This window comes from Bos mutus, chromosome 11, assembly GCF_027580195.1.
Source record: "Bos mutus isolate GX-2022 chromosome 11, NWIPB_WYAK_1.1, whole genome shotgun sequence".
Taxonomy (NCBI): Eukaryota; Metazoa; Chordata; class Mammalia; order Artiodactyla; family Bovidae; genus Bos; species Bos mutus.
In genome coordinates, this window is record NC_091627.1 from 32737148 (window position 1) to 32755206 (window position 18059).

General features: G+C 55.4%; 1 protein-coding gene across 8 annotated transcripts in view; it reads right to left on the bottom strand.

The window, feature by feature from the left end:
• DNMT3A (DNA methyltransferase 3 alpha) overlaps positions 1 to 18059 on the bottom strand; it is a 103733-nt gene that overhangs the window by 50029 nt on the left and 35645 nt on the right. For all 8 annotated transcript variants that reach the window (XR_011466015.1, XM_070379223.1, XM_070379222.1 and 5 more), the window contains exons 3-4: positions 14689 to 14793; positions 335 to 605 (exon numbers count right to left, since the gene is read on the bottom strand). Coding sequence is in view for 7 of the 8 variants with exons in the window: in XM_070379223.1 (XP_070235324.1) it covers positions 335 to 605; positions 14689 to 14793 (376 nt within the window). In the remaining variant the exon portion in view is untranslated. The remainder of the gene's footprint in view (positions 1 to 334; positions 606 to 14688; positions 14794 to 18059) is intronic.

Consider the following 18059-nt stretch of genomic DNA (forward strand, 5'->3'; position numbering starts at 1 on the left):
ACCACCAGCATTCTGCAAACTCACTGTCGTACCAAATCTAGTTTTGTTTTTTTTTCCATGAGAAGCCAAAACTCCAGATTTTTATGTGAAATTTCTTGATTTTGAAATATTGGCAATTAATTTTCTTTTTAATGTTTAAAATACTGCCTGGGTCAAATAAAACGTGCGTGGGCTATATCCAGCCAGTAGCCTCCAGGGCACACAGCCTTAGCAAGTAGACCTTCAGCCACCACCCAGCAGGTGCCTCCTGGGACCTTCCAGGCCCTGAGTTCTAACCCTCAGGGGGATCCCAGCCAGCCCTGCAGAGGCTTCCCCCCTTGTGCCCGGGACTTACCCTCTTCTGCAGGGGCTCCCCGGCCATCCTTGGGGGTGCAGCAGCCATTCTCTACAGCTCTGGAGGCTTCGGGCGGGGTCTCAGTGGCACCCTCTCCCTCTGCTGGGGCCCCGCCCTTCTGCCCTCCAGCGGGGCTCCCCTCCTCTGGCTGGGGCTCACTCCGCTTCTCCAAGTCCCCGTTGGGTAACAGCTCTGAGGGGCCTGAGTCTTGGGCCATGGACAGGGACTTGGAGGTCACGGCGGGGTCCTTCGGTGTGTCACTGCTTTCCACCTGCAAAGATAAACATGAAGGGAGCGTTAGACCAGTGGTTTCAGCCCCTCATTGACCCATTGGAGATTCTGGTGAAAATTACGTCTGTCCAGAAAATGGTGTTCACATAAATGTGTATGCAGTCAAACACACTCACAATTTTTTCTCTCAGATTCAAGGGCTTCACCCTCTGAAGTCAAAAGGTCTGTGGACTCCAGTGAAGAAAACAGGAAAATGTATGAGAAAGTGCTTTGTAAACTGTGAAGCCCTGACAAGTGCTAGTTGTCTTCATTACTAACATGTTTACAGCTCTTTACCCCAGCTCACAGCACCCCCACTCACTGAAGTGATGGGGGGGTCCCAAGTCTTCCCTGTGGCCCCCACTGAAAAGGAATGCTCCTCATTTTATCCCCACTTCAAACCAGGACACTTCCCCAGAGGATTCCAAGTAACCCCGGGCTGATTTGACTCCTGTGTCAACGCCCCTCTGGCTGTCCTCTTGAGCTGCTGCCTGGCATGTGGAGTGCGAGGGTGAAAGGGGGGCCTCCTCTCCCCCAACCTGAGCACTGTTCCTTCCCTCAGCTTTGGCCCCACAGCCTCTCGAGGGTGCTCAGACCCCAGGAGAGCCAAGTTCCCCCTGCCAGAGCACACAGTGGCCTGCAGCAAGTCTGGAGTACATGGTGCCATGTTCCCCTCCAAAAGGAAGTGTCGTGCTTTGTCCCCAGGAGTCTCAGAACTGAGCTTGCTACAGGAAACACACTGAGAGTTGTCATAACCGTCCCTCCTAAGTGTCACTGCACGGTGGGCGAAGCTCCCTCTCACCCGTTACCCCTCAGAGCACCCGGCCTCCTGGGGAGGCTCCCAGAGACTTTTGTGATTAGCTGGAGGTCACACACCTTGTGAGGACAGAGCCTGGCGAGCATCTGGCCCTCGGCCATCCGGGGGCAGGTAGGCCAGGACATCTCAGAAGGGACAGAGGTGTCCTCTCAGGGCAGGAGAGACACGAGTCCCCCTGTGCTTGGCGCTCTGCCACACCCGCAGGCACCGGACCACCCGCCGCAGCCCTGTCTGCTGGCTCCCCTGCAGAATTGGTGGAGGGCAGGCGCGGCACAAGCTCAGCAAAAGCCTCAGGAAGGTGCTGCTCAAGAGTGTGCCTCAGTTTCCCCACCTGTTTTCTGTTTATAAAAGCCAGTCACATACAAAAATTCTAACCACACAAAAATGAATAGCATTGAAAGGTTAAAGCCCCTATTTCAATTCCCTGCCTCCAGAATCACTCCCCACAGGTGAACCATCATTAACAGTTTGGCGAGTATCTTTTCTCGACTTTTTTCCCTGTGCATCTACAGTCATACATAAGTTGCGTGTTTATACACACGTATTTACACACACATCCAGATCCAGAATTTTTTTTCCCCCCCTAAGAAGGGATCATATGACTTATCCTGTTCTGCAACTTGCTTTTTCACTTCGCAAGCACAGCGGGCACCTCTCCATACCAGCGCGTATGGATCTGGCTCACTCTGCCTTGGCTGCTCAACATTCTATTGAAAGGATGGTCCTTAATTTATTCAAACCGTCTCCTAGTGGTGAGCTTTGGGCTCACGGGCTTTCTGTTGCCGAGAACCTCTTGCACTTACGGCTCTCTGCACCTGTGAATTTCCATAGGCCAGAGTCCTAGAAGTGGCCTGGCTGGGGAGGAGGGTCTGCCCATCCAAGTGTGAGGAAAGAGATCCTGCCAAACTCCCTCCAGATAGCTATACCCCTGAAGAACGTACTCCAAAGCCTGACGGAGCGCTGGGTTCCGCAGCCCCTCCCTGGCAGGCCCCGCAGTTTCCAAGGTGGCTTCTGCCCCAGGGATCCACACTCTCACCAGTGAGCCCACTGCTGTACAGCGAGGAAACCCCAGAGGCAGCAAAGAGGGACAAGGGCCTTGGAGAAAACAACAGAAATAAAAGCCAGAGTCTGCCCTGGAGGAGGTTCCCTACACAGAGCAGCCTGAGGGCATACAGAGGGACCTCGAGGCCTGGCCAGGCTGCTTTCTCCGGGGGAGGGGAGCATGTGGACCGGCTTGGGCAGGCCTGCTTCCAGGAAGAAACCCTACCACGGAAGGCTACACATGTGTGTGCGCCTCAGCAGTGGGGGTGGGGTGGGGTGGGGTCGGGGGGCGGTGCTGGAGGAAGAGGTAGGCCTCGGGGTGGGGTGGGGAAGGGAGAAGTCCTCCACCAGGCTTGGGCACTGGAGGCCGAAGCCAGCAGAGCTAGAAGGCCAAACACGGACAGCAAGCAGGCCCTGTCCCTCTCCTCGGTGGGAGCCCCATGTGTCTCACACACACACTCTCTCCAGGACTCAGGAGGTCTTTTCCACCTCCCTATTCAAACCAGTGGGCTCTCTGGCCTGGAACTCCCCTCTTCGGATGAATCCTCTCAGTCCTCAAGCCTCCTGTGTGTGACACAGTCGCGTGGCCCAGGCAACTGGAGTGCCGGGCACGCCTGGAGTGGGGAGCCTGCGGGGGGGCTCTGCCCCCCAGGTCCTGCTGTGCCACCGCTGGAGCCCCAGAAATGGCGCTCCCAGGAGGAGGGAGTTGCGGGGTCCCGCTGGCCGGGCTGAGAAGTTTGGGTCAGCGGCACCAATCTCTTACCATAGCCGTGTCCTCCTTTCCTCTACCCACTCGCTTCACCACACACACCTCGAGTCAGGGTAGGCTCCCAGCCCCGCAGACTGCTCAGACAATGCCGCTGTCACTTACTTCCTGCCCGGGGGCCACACCGCCTCTTCTCACCCTGGGACTCAACTTCCTGTTGACTGCCAGCTCCAGAGCATAGAGACCCAGGACTACCTGCTCTGAGACCCGACCCAGCCCTGGGGCCCGAGCCACCCTGACTGGAGACCCCTCTCAGGCCTGCCCCAGAGGGACCCCCAGTCTGCAAGAGGGTGAGACACGCCATCCTTCCAGAGGTGGGTGGAGGAGGCGTCAGGGGACGCTCTGCACAGCTCCAGCCCCGGGGGGATGGGTTCAGGTGGGCTGAAATCTGCCCTGATCTCACCATTCCCCCTCACCCCACTTCCCCACCAGCCTGAATCAGCTGGAGTTCTGGGCTTAGGGGAGCTGCTGACTCCTACCACCGTCAACTTGAGATCCATCTAACCCATGAAGAACTAGTGGGCCCTCACTCTCCCTCTCTCTGAGGCGTGGAAACTGGGCAGGTCAGATCCACCCAGAAGAAGCCACTGAGAGGAAGGAAGGAAGGAGGTCCACAGTGGGGAGCTGGATGTCCCATCTCAGGTGAGAAGAATAGACCTGGAAGCCGCCTGGGGCGGCCACCCCAGCCCGGCCTGCGCCCTCCTGATTCCGTCTCCTCTGCTTCTACCTCCTCTCAGCCCCCTCCTCTCCTCTGTGGCCACTAGCCGCAGAGGAGGCACGGGATCGCTTTACTGGGTTAGACTGGGCGTTGGAGTAGGGCACCTGGCAGCTCTTTAGTATTCACAATGAATTCCTTAATGCCAAAGACCAGGTTACAGTGAGAGCATCCAGTCCACACGTCTAGAGGGAGTCTCAACTTTGTTGCATGTCAAACGTAATTGGTTAAAGGTCTGGTTTTGTTTGCTTTTACTCTTTACTACTGCCTTGAGTGGAGGAGACACAACACACTCTGAGACTCTCATTTCTTCTGTGGGAGGAGGGGTAGCAGCCCGGCCCTTTTCAAAGGCGCCACCAGCAGCTGTAGGTGACAATTTCTCCTTCCTCTGCTTCTCACCCACGGAGGCGGGGAGAGGGGGTCAGGAGTGGTGGCAGGAGGGGAATGGGAGCCATGGGCCCCCTCACTTCTCTTCCTTTGGGTGGGTGGGCACAACAGAGTGGAGTAAAGCTAGACTCCAGCACCCACTGTGCACCTACCTGCCCCCCCACCCCCTGCCACATGCCTCACTCTGGGTCTTCAAACCCGGCGTACCACCTCCTGAGGCCCCCTCAGAGTTTGCTGGCCTTTGCCTTCCTTCCAAGCAAGACCCCTCCATCCCAAGATAATGCCTCCTGCTTCTCTGCTGCCTATCTGCTCCTTGGACCTCTCCTGTGAGCAGCTTATTCCAAGCAGTGAAGGCAGTGGTTCTCAGCTGGGGTGGATTTTGCCCCCCAGGGGGACATGTGGCAATATGTCTGAGACATTTTTGGTCACCACACCGTGGGGGTGGCGGGGGGTGGGGGGAGGCACGGACTGTGGCTTCTGGTGGGTAGGGGCCTGGGGTGCTGCTAAATACCCTACACGACAGCCCCCAACACAGAAATTATGCAGCCCCAAAGCGGGCGGGTGCTGTTGTTGAAAAGCCCTGGGCTGAGGACAGGGGCACGGACACAGGGACCTTATCTAAGGACCCTTTTTTCAAAACTTTTTAAAAAGTTGTAAAATATATGTAACAGAGAATCTACCATTTTAACCATTTTCAAGTGTACAATTCAGTGACATTAAGTACATTCACACTGTCGTACAACCATTAGCACCATCCATCTTGAAAACATTTTCATCATCCCAAACTAAAAGTCTGTACCCTTTAAACAAAAATCTCCCCATTTCCCCTCCTAGCCCCTGGCAACCACTATTCTACTTTCTGTCTTCTAAGGAATATTTTAAGTCTGTCTGTCTCTCTCTCACACACACACATACACCCCTGGAAGGCATTTGTGTCAGGCCCTGCTTGCTCTTTAAGGCCCTCAGCCTCACCCTTTTCCCAACCTCTGCCCCCCAAGAGCCCCCGTGGAGGCTGGCCCTGCAGTCCACTCCAGCATTCACTCACATCTCCCAGTCCACCACACACCACATTTGTTTACAAAGCACTTTCACACCCTATCTCATTAAAGCGCTCCTCACATGGTACCTAATTATTTGTTTACCGTGTGTCTCCCTCCTAGGCTGTGAGCTTTGCCTTATTTATCTTTTTATTTCTCTTCCTTCCAACCACTCCACTGACAGCTCCCCAGTACTAAGCAGAGGGCTTGGCATAAAGATGCTTAGACAATTAATAAATGTAATTATTACAGTTATCCCGATGGGTTATGTTGCTCTCACTTTTCCAAAGAAAAAGGCGCCACAGTTTGCCCTCCAGTCACACACCTTCTAAGTGCTAAAGCTTCCAGAATGACCCAGGTACAGGAGAGGCATTCGAAAGCTGGCCTCCCCACCTGGGTTGAGTCTCCGGAAAAGCCAACCTCAAATCCCAAGGGCTGCAAGGAGGAAAAGGAGGCTTTGATGTGCCTGAGCAGGGCCAGGGAAAGGCTGCCGGCTGTTTCCTTGGCAGCGGCCACCACAACGAAAGGCCAGAGGCGAAGCAAGAAGGAACCTTCTGCAGTGAACCTGTTCAGGCCAAAGCCAATTCCCCAGCCCCGCCCCCCACGCCCTGTTCCCCTCCCTCTCTGCTGGAAGTCTGGACCAGACCCCAGAACGCCCACCGGCTTCAGAAGGTGAGGCCTTGTCTCCCAAGGTGGGGCAGAGTGCTGAGGCTCCAGATAGGGAAGTGATTTTTGAGGCTTTTTACAGTTATAATACTCACACACACACACACACACACACACGACTCACACACACTGGCAAGTTAAGAGGTGATGGAAGTAATACATGGGAGATAGGGCCCAGGGCCCAGCTCTCCAGCACAGCCTTGGCATGCAGTCTTACCTGAGCTCAGGTGTGGAGGGGGGAGACCCAGGGATCCTGCCTCTCCCACTGCAAGGCCCTGAAATTCGGAGCCAGGTCCTGGCCTGGCTCTGGGCACCTGACTCACCCTCTCTTCCCGTGCCAGGAGCCGCTGCTGAAAAAGGCCTTCACTCCCAGAGGAGGGAGGCCCTGAGGCTAGCAGATGTTGGGCGGCCTCACCTCACCCTCCCATCTTCCTGCCCTCCTACCCCCACCCCCAAATGGCCATTGTGCCTTTAAGGCCCTTGGCAGCAGTCAGCTCTGTGCCAGCCAGGAACCCTGGCGTCCCGCCAGTTACGTCTTCTTGATTAAAGACACACAGACACACAATCACATGTGCAGACACACAAGGAGTGCACCCATGGCCCAGAGACATCTGCTCACCGGCCATAGGACAGAGCTGTGCTCAGATGCCCCAGAACGATGTCAACAAACACACACCAGCATCCCCTCTCCACCCACACCCACTGTTCATCCAGTCCTTCAGCTGCTGCAGGCCCATCGGGTCCCCACCAAGCCCTGGATTTTCCCAGCTTGACTCTAATTTCAGGAAACAGCCGAACTGTCCACGTAAGCAGGGCGGCCCTGTCCCCTAAGCGCTGGCACTGGGCCCAGGCTCCCCAGTCTCCTCTGTTCCAGGCCTTCCTGCAGCCCCTTCCCCTGGCCACTGTCTGCTCTGATTGGCCGGAAGTGGCCTTGAGGCAGAGAGAGCCAGAGAGGTCCCCCGCGCCCACTCCCGAGAGAGGCTCTACATGCCACCCTGCCCAGCCTTCCTGGGGTGATTGGAGTTGGGCCCCAAGACTTTGGAAGCAGGACCTTGACCCTTCCAATTTCCTTTTAGCCAGTGGAGTAGCTAAAAGGGCCACCGGTGGGGTCAAGGGACAGGAGGACCAGAGGCCAAAGAGGGCCAACTCTGGCAAGTCTGATCCCCCAGGCTGCATGCGACTTCTAGGTCCTACCGTTCCTCTCACCAGAGGCCAGGAGCTGCCTTCCCACCCACCCCCCGAGATCTCTTCAGTGTGTGTGCGTGTGTGTGTGCACACACACTTGCAACTCAGGACGGAGGAGAGAACTTCAGGGTGCGGACATCTCAGAGGTCACTCAGCCGGGGCCCCTGCTGGCTGTGACACACGGCTGTGAGAGTAAGCATGGACCTGGTGAGTGCTGGCCCACCCGGGGTTCTGCTCTCAGCCAGCGACACCTGTCCACCTGGAAGAGGGCCTGGCTGTGGCTCTTTGAAGTCATACTCAAAGGATTTTAGGGTGAGTTGGAGGCTGCCTTGAAAAAGCCATTATGTGGAGAAGATCCCACGTAGTATTTAAGTCAACCTCTTTTGAAGTTTCTTCTGTTTTTCAGCCTCTACAGTCAGGCCTTGGGTGACAGGTTCGGTGAGAAGGGAACTCACCATGGAAAATGGGGCTTTCTTTTCTCCGCTTCACCTACCTTTCTAAAGTTTCTTTGGGTGTCTCCCCGCCCACCCCCACCCACCCCCGCTGGGGTTTGCTCATCCTGCCCCACCCGATGCCGTGACTTCATAGCTTTAATCACATCCCAACTCAGCCTTTGTCTCTCCAGACTGGAGGGCCGTAATCTCTCTTGTCTGTCCTCACTTGGCAGCCCTGCCTTCCCTGGATCGCTTTAGCTGCCCTTCTCTGGAGATCTTCCAGCTCCGTTACATCTTTCTTGAGGTGGCAGAACTGAAATGCACAGAATTCTCTAGGTGAGGATGATGAAAGAAGACCGACGTCAACAACTCTGCCCCAAAGCGTTCACGGAAGGTCCCTGCCACTGTGGGAGTGCGGCAGGTGTAGCTCAGGCTCCCAAGAAGCCCACGGGGTCCTAGGAAGCCCTCAGGGCTCGGGACCCGAGGGAATGAATGCCTCTTGCTGGAGGTGGCCTGGGACGTGTGGCTCCAGGGAAGGGGCAAGGGAGGGATGAAAATAAGCAGGGGTTTTCGGGAAAGCAAAATGGAGATTCTGGGATTTCACTCAGATGCTTCCCCGGTAAGACCAGCTATCTAGAGTGGCCTCTGAAAGGGGCCCTTCCAGACCTTCCAGAAGTCTCTGTCTCTGGCAATAACACTGTTGCCATCCCTGGAGGCCAGCAGCACCTTCCCTTCTCTCCCTCGTCTGCAGCCCAGCAGTGCAGGTCCTACCCATTCTGTCCCATCACGGCTGCCCCCAACCCAGTAGACTCTGGACATATTTTCTGGCCTCATCACCCTATCTCCCTGCATTCTTGTGCGCTCAAACTGTCATGCTCACAAATGCCAGAGTGACCTTCCCAAAACTTGACTCCCATCACTTCACACCCCACGCCGTCTCAAAACTTCTCTAGATAAACACAACGTATTTTCAAGAGGATAAAATGTAAACCCTCAGGCTGCCTGCAAACTACCTCTCCAACCAAGATAGAAGGTGTTCTTAAATGAAACCTCCATCCACTCAGCCCAGCCAGTCTGCTCACAGTCCATCCTCTCCCTGCCACATGAGTCCTCTCTCTGAACATGCTGCTCAGGAGGGTCCCAAGTGGGAAAATCTACTTTCCCCTTCCAGGGATCACCTCCCTTCGAAAGTCCAGCCCCTCCCCACAACATCTCTTTGGCACTTCAGGCGAGACCTCGGACCAGGCTCTTGGGTACCGGATGCCTCCATGAGTGTTGATCTGACGGACCAGCTGTGGGAACAGCAGAGGCGTCTGCAGGGCACAGTTCCCAGAAAAGTCTCTGCCCTCCTGAGAGGCCTGCCAGCCCTGTTTTCCCCCACCCCTTCAAAAGCATGAGGAGACGGGAGTGGGCAGCCGTGTGCCTGATGCAGGCTCACAGGCAGGGACACCCCCTGAGGGGCTAGGGCCCAGGAATGGGAGACACCCTTTCAGAAAGTTTTGTGCATAAAAACAAGGGGCGCCAAGTCACTGAGTCAAGGTTCCAGAGGTAAGTAAAGGAGCCCTTCGAACCTGGACACAAAAAGCGCTGTCTTCAGAAGCAAAGGGATCTATTAGGTGGGAAAATGAGCCAATACTGCAAACTCTCAATAACCAAGTTAAAAGGTTCTCAGCTAGCTTCCCTGGTGGCTTAGACTGTTAAGATTTGACTTGTAATGCAGGAGACCCAGGTTCGATCTCTGGGTCAGAAGATCCCCTGGAGAAGCAAATCCTCTGGCTACCCACTCCACTATTCTTGCCTGGAGAATCCCATGGACAGAGGAGTGTGGTGGGCTACAGTCCATGGGGTTGCAAAGAGTCAGACACTACTGAGCAACTTACACAACAGCTGGCTTAAGCTGCCATGGGACAGACTCCCAGCTTCACACAGCTTACACCCTCAAATCCTTCACTCTGAAGTGGGGCAGTGTGGCCCTTGTGAGCTCACTCACTGGGGCGCTGTGTTGGAGGTTCCGCCTGCAAAGAGGAGTGAGTAACACTGGCTTTGGGCCGGTCTGGCTGAGCTCAGCGCCTGCTCCCAGCCCCCTCCTCCCCTCCCCCTCCCTCCCTTTCTGGGTTATTCTTAGCAAGAAGTGACCTCAGAGTGCTCCCACTGAGCAAAAATAACCCTGGAGGAAGTTGATGGGTATAAATCTTCAATGAATAAGTGTATCTACCTAGTAAACAGGGCAGGGAGCCCCAAAGGACCAGTCCCCACCAGGGTCTGGTGGGCAATGGCAGATACTGTCCCTCCTAGAGTCCCATGTGTAACCAACCCGAGGGACAAAGTTGGTCGCAGGGTTGTCTGGGCCTGCAATCAGGCAGGAACCAGCTTCAGACACCCTAACTTGTTACTCTCAATGTCCTCGGAGCTGGAGAACAAGAAGATACCTCTTCCTCCCAGCCCGACACTCGCACCCACATGCGGGCCTCCGCTCTCCGGCCAGCAGCGACCAGCCCCGCACGGTGCTGTCCCCTCCGCGGGTCTTGAGAACTGGCCAGCTAGCAGGCCCTGCACGCAGGTGCCAGCTCCCCTCCGAGGCCCCGCCCAGCCCTGTGGCTGGCTTCCTGTTTCCTGTTGCCGCGGGGGCCCTGAGCATCCTGGCTCCTAGGCCAGTGCCACAGACCGACGCCGCCGCCTGGTTGAAACGGGCCCACCTCTTACTCCTCAGACCACCCTTCCGCTTAGCCACAGGCTTACTAGTATGTGGGTCAGTCGCCCTGCTCAGTTCTGTTTCATCTGGATGCTTTTTAGACCAGGTCTACACATGTTTTCAAACAGCCCGGCCTTCGTATATTATCTTAAAGTGAATTTAGGGCACCCAGTCTCCCAGGTGGTGAGACTGGAGTGGTGAGAGAGGATGAGCACCCCGGGCTTTGCAGCTGGGACGCTGGAGGCCAAGTCTAGGTCGTCCTCTCTGAATCTCGGTCTCTTCCTCTGACTGTGGGGACAGTCACGACAGCAGCCCCCACCTCCCCATACAGGTTTGCTGTCAGCATCAAATGAGGCCCATGGGGGTAGAAGGCCTTCGTAGGCAGTCGAGCCCTGTGCCACTCTCAGCCTTTCTTCAGGGTTGCCAGTCTCAGTGAGCAGGTACCCAGTGCAACGGGAAGGGGTGGTACACCTCTGAATGGAAGATCTGGTGGAAGCGACACACTCTCACTACCAGCTTTTCTGTGCGAAAACCCAGGCTTTGGTTTAGGTATCTTAGATTCCCAATCCATCAGGGAATGATACTTCTGTAAAACACAAAATCGTGCCTGTGGATGTGGTGACAGTATCAAGTTGATATAAAGGTTTCTAAACTGATTCTCAACTTCTGTACAGACCAGGGAACAAACAGCTCTTAGACTGGTGCTTCTCCGTCAGGTGTGTGGACCCAGGTCCGGGATCGCAGGGCTGTTATCTTGTCTTAGTTCTTTGTGTTCATTTTAATTTAACAATTGGTTTAAAAGGGAGGGCCAGCGTGGCTCACGATGGCTGCCCTGGGCTTCATTTGCAAGACAGGCTTCGGTGGGCTGTCACACTGGGTGGGCAGAGAGCAGTAAGGCTGCCAAGAACATCAGAACAAATGTGCCCAGGGTGCTCAGGGAGCAGCAAGCTGACGGGGTTTCTTTGGCAAGAGGTGGACGCTGAGCACCCATGCAGAAGCAGGAGAAGTCACGTGGTGAGGAGCCAAACGAAGTGTTCCAGGTCTCATCCCATGAGAAATGGAGCCCCTGGAGATTTTTTTTTTTTAATATTTAAGTTTTAGCTGCACTGGGTCTTCATTGCTGCACACAGGCTTTCTCTATTTGTGGCAAACAGGGGCTGCTCTTCACTGTGGTGCTCAGGCTTCTCACTGCAGTGGCTTCTGTTGCGGAGCACGGGCTCTAGGTACACGGGCTTCAGTAGTAGCAGCATTCAGGCTTAATTGCTCCACAGCATGTGGAATCTTCCTGGACCAGGGATCAAATCCATGTCCCCTGCATTGGCAGGTGGATTCTTAACCATTGGACCACCAGGGAAGTCCCCCTGCAGATTCTTGAACAGCAACGTGCCCCAAGCTGTATTTACTGTAATTATATGTGGCCTCCTCTCAAACACATTAGGTTGAAATAAGTCTTATTTATTTGGCAGGTGCTCAGTTGGTGTAATGTGTTTGTGGCCAAAAAAGAGAGGGCTGGGGGTGTTTAGAGAGATGCTGCAGGCAGGTGGGGCCCGGTCTGGAAAGGACACAGCCAGGAGGCTGATGCAGGAGAAAGTGGAAGGTACCCAGAGACAGGTAGGTCTTGGGGGCAAAACCTAGAGACCCTGGGTGGGGAATGGCGAGGACACCACTGGATATACCTGATCCCTTCCTGTCCAGCAGTGGGTGTGCAACGTTGGCACAAATCAAGAGCCCGCCTGCAGCCAGGTTTTCCTCTCGTGCTTCCCAGCACTGCCTGCTCTGTTCCACCTGCCAGGGTTTGAGCCGAGCCCACCACTCCCTGCCCAGTTCCCAGGCTTAGCTGGATGACACACACTCAGCTGCCTTAAAGCACCCTGGTCAACCCGTTCCCAGGATCACAGCTTTACCAGGTCCCCAGAAACCCACCCTGCTGTGCTCCTTGGCTGGGGAGGGGAGGAGGCCTGGGCAAGCATCGGCTCTGCAAGAGGCACGGGAGACCGTGGACTGGCCCTGGGCTGCACCACAGACTTCCCTTATGCAGGCTCCCTTCGGGGTCAATGGGGCTGCTGCCAGGAAAGACCGGCTGGCTGTTCTCTGTGCCCTGCAATGTGCAAGGGTCCCTGTCACAATGCTGCTTTGGATCCCCTGCCTCCCCAATCAACATTGCCTCCCCGTGCTCCATCCCCCTTCCCAGGGCCTCTCTTGGGAGTCCAGGTGGCTTCAGATGTCAGTGAGGACTGGACCACAGCAACACTGGCCTGCACAGGATGTGTGCACCTCCCAGGGAGTTCTGAGAGGCTGATGCCAGGCTCCCACACGAAAGGCCTTCTAGACCCTGGCCCACTGGCCCCTGTGGGGGCCAGAGGGGCAGGCTTATGACACAGTGCATTTGGAGCCCACCTTGCTGTTTGCACAGCATCCGTGGAGGTGGACAGGGCAGGTAGGGCTGGCAGCCATATTTTTTCCAACAAGGAAGAAAAAGCTCAGAGAGGTTCAGTAACTTGCTAAGGTCACACAGCTGGCGAGCAATAAATCCAGCACTGCTGCTTCCGTTCCACGTAAGGACAGGACCGACTTTGGCTGACCATTGGCTCTTTGGTATTTTAACCCATTTAATTTTCCCAGGGGTCTAGGGGGAATGCATCCTTATCATCTCTATTTTTCAGAAGGGGAACCCAAGGTTCAGGCGGTGACTTGTTCAAGGTCACACAGGTGGTCAGTGGTGGAGCTGAGATTCAAACCCAGGTCTGCTGGTTTTAAAGACAGTGCTTTTCCTTCCCTGCTGGGCCCCTTTTCCAGGCCAAGGTGTGTGACCCACTGACCCTTCATCCACTGGGCTGTGCACCCCCCTTCCCTTTCTTCATCCAACTCCGGACACACACTTGGGCCTGACTTCCCTGTACCCGCTGGTTCAAGGACCTCCCCCACCTCTCAGTGATGTGCCCTCCCTCTGGTTCAGGGACTCACAAAGATGAGTCAGAGGGCTGCCAGTTCCATTTGCTACAGGTGGCGGCTCCCACCCCTAGCGCCGGAAAGTAAGGGTGGAGCGTGCTCTGCAGATCACAGGCACATGCATGGCTCAGATACGGAATGACCGATGGGTACTGACTCCATCGGCACTGTGCCCCTCCACTTTCCCCGACAAGATAGTCTATCTGGGGGGTGGAGTGGAGGGGCACCCAGGAATCTGGAAGTGCAGCCTGGAGTCTGCTGCAAGCTGGAAATCCCTTTGAAGTCCCCAGTTTTATCTTTCAACTGCCTGTGCATTTTTCATTCCAGGCCATAAAATATCCATGTTTGCTTGAATATTAAAAGTGTTCAAATTACTTACCAGTTAAATGACTTAACTTCTGCCCTCTTCCGCTCCAAATCTCCGAGCAGCATTGGCAGCGGTGCACTTCAATGCCCCACAGGTTCCCAAACCTCCTGACTCCGAAAACCCCGTCACCTCCAGTAGGTGTAGCCCTCCCTCCCTCATTGCAGCCACCGTTCACTCTACTCTCTGCCCCACGGAAGAAAATCCTGCTCCTCTGAGAACATGTCCTTGAAGGGCTGAGTTACAATTAATGCAGGGCTCCTGGCTCCTCCTTACCTTCTTGCTCCAAGTTTCCCATTCTCAGCTGGAAGGGACGAAAAGAAAGGAACCAGCTGTCGTTGGTGCTGGCAAATAACTACTGTTCTGCCTCTGAGTTTAAGGCATAAGGAAGGCAGGCTCCTGCAGCTCCCGGGCCCTGCCCCACAGAGCACTCCTTATCTTGGGCAACCCAGGAGCCTCGCCCTGGAATCCGAGGCAGTGGCACCCAGAAGCTGGGGTCCTCTACTTCGACTAGACTTAAAACAGTGCCCAGCCCTCCTTCTCTCTGACAAAAGGACTCAAGAGCCTGCATGTCTTCCCTACTCACTTTGATCAGACTTCCAGACTTTAGTCCCCTTCATCCAAGTTCTCCAGGTGGGACGGAGGCCCAAGGTGGGTGTCTGGATGGGGAGGGAGGGGCTCATGCTGGCAGGCCAGGGAAAAACAAGTCCTACCCTCTTGCTGCCCTTCTAGAAAGAAGGTGGGAGTCAGGGGCCTGCTTCAAGTCCCACAAGATCCATAATGCAAGTCCCCTGGCCTCTGGGGGCATCCAGTTCAATGTAGAAAATAGGAAAGTTGTGGGAGTGGTTTTTGGGTCCAGAGAATGGGGAATGGAATTGGGCTCTTAACAGCTGGAGGGGTGCACCCCATCCCGCAGTCTTAGTGTGCCAAGGTCCCTACAGGCCACACATCACGGACGTTTAGAGCCTACACGTACGGGTACGTGTGTGTGTGTGTGCGCGCAGGGCTGGGGTGGAAGCCACTTCACTCACCGGGGGGTGCTTGCGCTTCCTGCCAGGCCGCCCCACCTTCCGGGCAGTTGTGCTGGGCTCCTGCCGCTCCTCCTTGGCACGAGCCTCCTCCTGCTCCTCTCCCTCCTGTGGGCACAGACACAGCCTGTAAAGCCAGGGCTGGACCCCCAGAGCCCTCCCCAGCATCCCACTCACAGGGTAGCCACACTCCCAGGGCGGTGTCACGCTGGCACCCTGGTAGGGATGGTCTTCACCCGCCTCCTGCCTGGCAGAGCTGAGCCACTCTTGCGGGCCGATTTCAGTATATCCTCGGGGGGACCTGTGGGCCGCCCCGCTGCCCCGGCAGAACACAGCTCTCCCTCGGGTGGACACGTTTTCTGAACCACAGACTCATCACACAGGCTCTGACAAAAAAGTTGTTTCTGGACATGAGTTTATTTATATGGGAAAAAAAAAATCTAACACAAGTGCAAAAATGAAATGAGCTCAATATTGAGTGAATCACCTTTATTGAAGAGAATCCCCTGAAGAGACACACGAAACTGAGCGACGTCTATTGGAAGTGCACTAGACCCTTGGAAGCAGGCTTGTCACAGCCGCTCTACACACGCCTGCCCTGAAGCACCTGCCACATTGCACTGTCACCCCACACGAGTGTCTCGGGGACTGTGTCTTGGTTCATTGTGATGCCCCTCTTTCGGTGACTAGGTTGGACCAGAAGCTTGGTTTTGTTACCACCCTTCACCTGTGCCAGGGCCAGGCCCTGCAGGGCTTGTCTCATGGGGCAGACGCATAAACCTAGAAAGTCCTCCTGCCTCACTGCTCCAGCCTGGCCACAAACCACCCACAAGTCGCTTCTGACTCAGCGGCTCCAGCATGACTAATCACGAGCACAGACTGTGTTGGGGCAGGAGAGAGAAAGGGACCCCGACCCAGCGGGGGGCCCACCGGCTGCCCTTCATGCCCCTGTGTGATGATATCAGCAGCTTTGGGCGGCCTCGTGGTCCTCCCAGGGGAGGGCGCTGGCCCAGAACCGTGCTGGGGCCACAGAGAAGGGGAGGCACACAGATTCCCAGGGGATTTCATCGAGGTGGCTCTCGATGTCCCACTCAACTTTCATTTTTTGTGATTTCAAAATAGCTTGTGGTTTGCCACATTAATTTTCAGGTGATGGCGAGACATGCGGACGGAAACCTACTGTGACCAGTCGTAGACCTTAGACCCGTGGAAAGAGCAACCCTGGCCCCTCTGTCCATCTATCCATTCAAGGCCCATCTGGGACAGACCAACCAGGAAGGAGATTTGAGGGCATCACAGTTGAGGTTCTGGGAGTTCTCGGAAGAAATGCAAAGAGATGATGACAGAGGCGCCAGGCCTCGGCACCAAGGGGAAAGCTATGGTAGAGTTGGAAGAGTTGGAGAGAGTGTTTAGAGGAGCAGAAAGTGGACACCAGTGTACTGTGGGTCCAGGAAAAAAAAAGGGAGCTGCCAACTCAAGAGGCAAAAATTGACAGACACAGAGAAGTTGAGGGCAGCGCAATCTGGTTAGGGATGGGAATGGCCAGCCTTTGGAGAAGCTGTGCAGAATGACACAGCAGTGAGGACTGAGGGCCCGGAGAGGGGCCAATGAGACCGTTTGAGGAACCCAGCTGAGAGAAGTCTGGAAGAGAAGCCAAGGACAGGGAGCACGGTGCTGGCTGTGGACAGGAGGGGAGGGTCCAGGGCAGACAGAAAAGGCTACCTTGGGGACCAGAGACCCTTGAAAGGCTCTGTTTAGGAAAAACTGGCAGAGAGACTGTGAGGGCAGAAAGGCTGAGGTGGGACACACCCAGGTGGAGGAGAGGCCTCTGGGGGGTGCCTAGGGGGAGTGGGCCAGACCTGCTGGTTCTGAGCGATCTTCCGAGACCCCACAGACACCCCTGTTTAAGAAACAATCACCTGGATCACGCAGAGAGCAAGGATTCCCAGCACTACTGAACGTTTGTGAAGGTTCCAACTGAATCTAACCAAATGCGGTGAACTTAATCTGAGATGGTGGTTTTGGTCAGATTCCACAATGGCTAAAATGGCACCGTCTTGACTGCGCTGACCAGGTAACTCAGCATCCCCAGAACAGGCGGTCGTAGAAAGGCAGCGCTTAGAGCAAACCTAAATTAATATGTGCCTGGCTTGTTTGTATGCTGCTTTCAGGACCATTCTCTCTGAACCTCAGTTGTTGCATCCATAATGTGGGGGCATAAAGGTGTCTGGTGCCCATTCTGCCTGATTCTTGGGTTCTTAAGAAGGCAGATGAATAAAATGGTTTATCCCCTTGTTCAATTCCCAGAGCCTAGAACAGACTCAGCCCTTGGTGGGTTTTCCACATGCCCCTCAGATGAGAGGAATGACATCTTCCCTGGAAAAAAGAGGGCCCACCAAGCCCCTGGACTTGCCTACAGAATACAGGCCAGACCTGGCTGAGCCTCTGACTGTTCCTTGTGTCCGGGTTGACGGGCTTGGAAGGCACAGGCAGCAGCCAGGGTGGGGTACCGAGGTGGGTCGGGATCGGTGTGGGCAGCCAAAGGGTCCTCCCACCACCCAGAAATTCTGGCCTCTGAACTGTTTCTTTAACACATTGCATTTCTTACAGGAGGATTCATCTGATTTTCTAACTTTTGCTCTGAATTAATCGGAGGTGTGAAAGCCGGTCAGAGGCTCAGAACAGCACTCAGGAACCACAGTCACCAGGCCGCCTGCACAGACTAAAAACAAAGACACCTGACTTTTAAGGACCGCCAGGCCCACCCCCACATCAGCATATGGAGAAAGCCTCTGGGGGCCCCTGATAGTCAACCCCCTGCCATCTGGAGACTTGCTGTCATTCCTCACCTTAAGCCACGCACTCTTGGCCCAATGCACAGAGGCACTCAGCGCATCTTCCCCTGTTGAATTTTATTCAACTCAACACCCCCAAGAGGAAGGGGTGGAGGACCCTGACACCAGGCCATCTGTCCAGTCCTGGCATGTTGAGAACAGGGAGTCCCCGGGGCCCTGTCCTGAGCCCGTCCCTGGGGCCCAAGTAGGCCTTCGCTGCCCAGTCCAACACTCAAGCCTCAGGTACCCTGGGGTGTGCTCAGGAAACCAAGTGGCCATGAGACTTGGCAGGAGTTGCAGCCAGGTCTGAGTGACTCTGGCCCATACCCTTTCCATCTGGACCCGCACACAACTTTGTGAAAAGCGTACTATTTTTGGTCATGTCATTCTTCCGTGATGTAGCGACATAGCAGGGCAGAGGGAGGCGGTGATACCTTCTGCTCTGGGCCTGCCCTCGTTCACACCCATGAGGGAGAGGGGATAATACACTGAGCAGGGTGAGCAGATGGCTTGGGGCCGTGCCCCTCAAGGAGGCGTATC